This window comes from Elaeis guineensis, chromosome 13, assembly GCF_000442705.2.
Source record: "Elaeis guineensis isolate ETL-2024a chromosome 13, EG11, whole genome shotgun sequence".
Classification (NCBI taxonomy): domain Eukaryota; kingdom Viridiplantae; phylum Streptophyta; class Magnoliopsida; order Arecales; family Arecaceae; genus Elaeis; species Elaeis guineensis.
This window is the reverse complement of record NC_026005.2, coordinates 10,434,130-10,438,892: the sequence shown is the minus strand read 5'-3', so window position 1 is coordinate 10,438,892 and position 4,763 is coordinate 10,434,130. Positions and strand designations below refer to the sequence as shown.

Sequence of the window (4,763 nt, the reverse complement as noted above, 5' to 3'; positions counted from 1 at the left end):
TACATTCAAAGATTTCATTCCTCGAAAGATTTTCAGATCAATCCAATGGAAGTTCAATAAAGTGAGAATGAAAGAAAAGTTTTGAATCGGATGTAGACTTTGGCACCTTCATCACAAGAGCAACCAATCAATGTATGGATGTATAAATGACAAGATGTTCGTTAAGCTGCCAAAAGTCAACAAAGCACTGCCTTGTATTAATTGAAATCCATATATAGTGGGCTTGGAAACGAGGTTGCAGAATTCAGAAAACAAGCTTTATTTATTGAATGCATCAGCATCCTCCTTTCATGCTCATGCTTATATGTGGACCAAGTTTCCTGCACATGAAGCTACCATTTCGTATGCCCTACCAGTAATCATTACATGAACAATGACCTTCCTTGAAATGGTGGAATCGACTTCGGTCTCTTATGATTACCAGCCGATTATAAACACTGGATAACACTTTTGCAAAGGTATGGCAATCAAAACAAGTGCGAAGGTTCTTTGAAATTCTAATCGTCCTTCTGGGAGGAGTAGCAAGAATACCGAAAGCAATGGCCAGCTTTTCACTATGAAAAGAAAGTGCACTCTCCTTCTCCTCCATATCCATATCATGCAACTCAGATGCCATATTTGTGACATAACCAGCAATCTTTAGCTGCTGTCCTATCTCATCAAGCTTCTCATAAATCTCTGCCTTCCGTGGATGTGAATCATCATCAACAACAAACTCATGAACCTCTCCATTCAATTCTATCGTGCTGCAACCTGGAGTCGTTTGAATTCCCTTCTCCTTCATCAACCTCCTCACTTCTGCTACCTTCTCCCAATTCCCCACATATGCATATATATTCAGCAACAAAACATAATCTCCAGCTTGTTGTGCTTTTAACTCAATCAGCTGCCCAATTACTTGTTCTCCAAGGTCAATGTGACCATGAATTCTGCAAGCTCCAAGGAGAGTTCTCCAGATTGTAGCATCTGGCTGAACCTTCATCTCTTTTGCTATAAGCTCATATGCCTGATCAAGCAATCCAGCACGGCCCAAAAGGTCAACCATGCATCCATAGTGGCACACATTAGGGACTAGTTGATACTTAAACCTCATCATATCGAAAAATCTCAATCCTTCATCAACCAACCCACTATGACTACAAGCTGAAAGCACACCTGTGAATGTCTGTTCATCCGGAGCAACACCCACTCTTGTCATCTCTCCAAAAGCTTCAATCGCATACCTTCCGTAACCATTCATTGCCAAACCAGAAATCATTGCACTCCAACTAACCATATTCTTATGCGGTGTATCAACAAACACTCTATAAGCCTTATCCACACACCCACACCTCGAATACATCGCTACAAGGGAATTCCTTATATTCAGAGCACCACCAAAACCACGTTCCTCGACATACTTATGTATCCGCTCCCCGAAATCAAGTGCGCCCAAGTGCGCGCATGCCTGAAGAAGAAGCAAGCAGGTGACATCATCGGGTTCCAACCCATACTCCGGTCCCCGCATCACATCAAACAAACACAATGCATCTTTGGTCCGTTGATTACGGCAAAAGCAAGAAATCAACACATTCCATGCAACTATATCTCGCTCGGGCATTTCATCAAACACCCGACGCGCATCATCGCCGTCCCCGCACGCCACGTAGAGTCCCATCAATGAAGTCAGCAAAAGAGAATCAGATCGATGCCCATCTTGCAGGATCCTCGCATGCATCTGTTTTCCACCAGACAAGTAAGAAATCCGGGTGCACGACTTGAGAGCAAAGGAAGAGGTGAAGGTATTCGGAGAAATGCCGAGTTGTCGCATGCGGTTATACAAGTGGAGGGCCTCCTCCGGGGTGCTGTCCTGTGAGTAGGATCTTAGCATGGTGTTGTAGTGAAAGATGGTGGGTTTGGGTATCTGTTCGAAGACGCGACGGGAATAATCGATATCACCGAATTGGGAGAGGGCGGCGCGAGACAAAAAGGCGGTGGAGATGGATGGGTTGTCGATGATGGAAGAGCGGAGGAGGCGGGCGTGGATTTGGAGGAGATGGGTCTTGGTGGAGCATGATGCTATGAGAGGAATGCAGGTGGCCGCGAAGGTGGTGAGGAAGGTGTTTGGCTGGAATCGGGGTGGCGGCGAGGGATTTCGGAGTTGGTGGAGGAGGAGATGAGGCAGATGGAGGGAAGGGAAGCAGGGGAAGAGGAGAGGGAGTGGAGGATGGATTTGGCGGTGGTAGAGAGGATGGATAGGGGAAGTAGAATGGAGAAGGAGACGAGCCAAAACCATGGAGAGAGATTTCCGTCAAGCTTTCGCACTAGTAATGATGCTACCGAAGAGGCTTCGCATAAGATCAGGGATTTGTGGCAGTAAGCTTCCACTACCGGCGACGGCAGGAGGAGGAGCGGATGAGAGAGGTGACAAAGATGAGAGCGAAGTAGAGGCGAGGAAGCCCAGATTCCCGACTGCAGCACGAGAACCAACACCACGCCTCTGCTCCTCCTCTGCCCTCTCTCTCTCTGCGCGTCATGCGGCCTAGAACAAAGGAGACTGCAGCCATCTCTTTTATGCATTTGCGCCTAAAATTCTTAGAAACTGTTTTTTTTTTTCCAGACTATTTGAGTGAGTCTGATTTGGCCATCCTAATGTAACACAAACACAAAAGCCCACGCTGTGCGCCAAGAACTGCGGAACACAGAACTGCAATGTCACCCCAAAAAACTATCGACGCGGTCCAGACGTGTCTGAATCCACGATATCACCAATTTGAACATACCTCATCCAACAGCACGTGGGGATTGCCCCCGGTTATAGGGATACAGCACCTGCCAATGCAAGATGCAAGGTCCCTTGCGTCCCCCAAGTGACTTACAGTGCCAGCATGAGCCCGCGCGTAACAAAATAAAAAGTAAGATAAAAAAAATTTATTTTTGAAACGCTGGTCCGAACTACATAAATATTATAAAAATTTACTGAAAATATAATCAAATTGTAAAAATTTTATCATAAAAAATAAAAAATATAATGTCGAATACCTTAGATGTAATTTTTTCATCGATGGTGTTGTTGGCGGCTCTCTATATAAATAATAAAATTTATTTATATTTTATTTTTAAAAAATTTTAAATAATTAAAATATATTATCATTCTATACTTGATGTGCCTCGTAAAGAAGTGATTTCTTGAAAAAGTTTACACCGGACTTGTTTCTTAAGAGTTGAAAATTAGGTTCCTCCAACATTTGAGAATAGAAGATTTAGCTGCAGAACTTCTAAGCAAATTAATTGGTCCAGATACATTCTCCTAAATTAAAAAATATTTATCATCTTGAAAATATGATCATTGTCGTCAAAGCTTTGCAATCTAAATATAATTTGAAAGATATAGGTGACGTCTAGGATTTTCTTGATCACAATTAGAAGAGTGAATCCGTCGAATCTCACATCTATTGCAAAATTAAGAGCTGGAATACTTATCGATTACTGAGCTAATTTTTTAAATATAATAAAATTTATTGTTCTAGTAATATACAAAGATTATCGGTGAGTAAGTTAATTTCAATATCCGTACTTAGACCTTTTATCTAATGGAGAGTTGACATACTCAGTCCATTATCTCCTGCAAATGGACAACGAAAATTCATCATCATTGTCATTGACTATTTTATTAAGGAGATGGAAGCAGAAGCTCTGATTTAAATAATAGAGAAAAAGATGATAGATTTTTTATGCAAATCAATCATTTGCTATTTTGGCCTATCTCAGATAATTATCACGAATAATGGTTGATAACGCAACAATACTAAGTTTAAAGAGTTCTATATAAAATTTCAGATCATTCATAGATTTACTTCGATCGAGCATCTATAATTGAATAAAAAAATGAAGTAACCAACAGAACCATACTACAAGGCCTGAAGACACGGTTAAATCAAGCTAAAGGGCAATAGGCCGATAAATTATACAGTATTTTGTGGTCCTACTAAGCAACTCAGATTCCATTTAGAGAAACACCTTTCAACTTGCCATGCTGAACAAAAGTTGTAATTTGCTTAGAAATCGGCTTACCATTAATAAGGATAGAGTACTATGATGAATCGACTAATGTAGATCGACAATGTGCTGATCTAAATTTGCGCAAAGAAATATGAAGACAGGCTCAACTGAAGATGGCTTCATATCAATAATGAATAGCTTGGTACTATAATTCTTGGATTAAACCTAAGATTTCTGACTAGAAGATTTTGTCCTCAGAAAAGCTAAAGTCTCTAAATTGATCAAGCAAGAAAATTTATCACCGAATTGGAAAAATTTCTACAAAATTTCAAAAGTACTCTGACCAGGAGCTTATAGAATCACGAACCTAGATGGCATGAAAACTCCTCAGACTTGGAATATCGAGAACCTATATATGTACTACTAGTAAGTCATTATAATAAATGATGTTATACAAATGATTTATTATGCCGATAAGTTCGTATGAAAATCAATTATTCGATAATTAGCTGAATAACATGATCAATTGATACTCAATTATATAAATAAATCATCAGCTAACACCCAACAAAAAGTTGGTCGGCTTCACTAGATTAACTAAGGGTTCGATATGTCCTAAAAAAGAAATAATGATGAGTTAATAAACTTAGCAAAAACTACATGGTTCGATATACTTCGATGACCGACTATGTCTTACCAACTAATCCATTTAGAAAAATTCTTTCTATTCAAGTTGTTCTTCAACTTATACCAACGATCTTACTAAAGCATTTTATCGACAA

General features: G+C 40.0%; 1 protein-coding gene across 1 annotated transcript; it reads right to left on the bottom strand.

Annotated features, from left to right (window-relative positions):
- Window positions 1-235: 235 nt before the first annotated feature.
- On the bottom strand, window positions 236-2,680 carry LOC105056600 (pentatricopeptide repeat-containing protein At3g47530). Its single transcript, XM_010938854.4, has one exon. It carries the CDS (start codon window positions 2,273-2,275, stop codon window positions 350-352), a length of 1,926 nt encoding a protein of 641 aa, XP_010937156.1. The 5' UTR covers window positions 2,276-2,680; the 3' UTR covers window positions 236-349.
- Window positions 2,681-4,763: the final 2,083 nt, after the last annotated feature.

Excerpts from the sequence above, each read along its gene's own strand:
- LOC105056600 (XM_010938854.4), bottom strand. The coding sequence starts at position 2,275 with ATGGTTTTGGCTCGTCTCCTTCTCCATTCTACTTCCCCTATCCATCCT.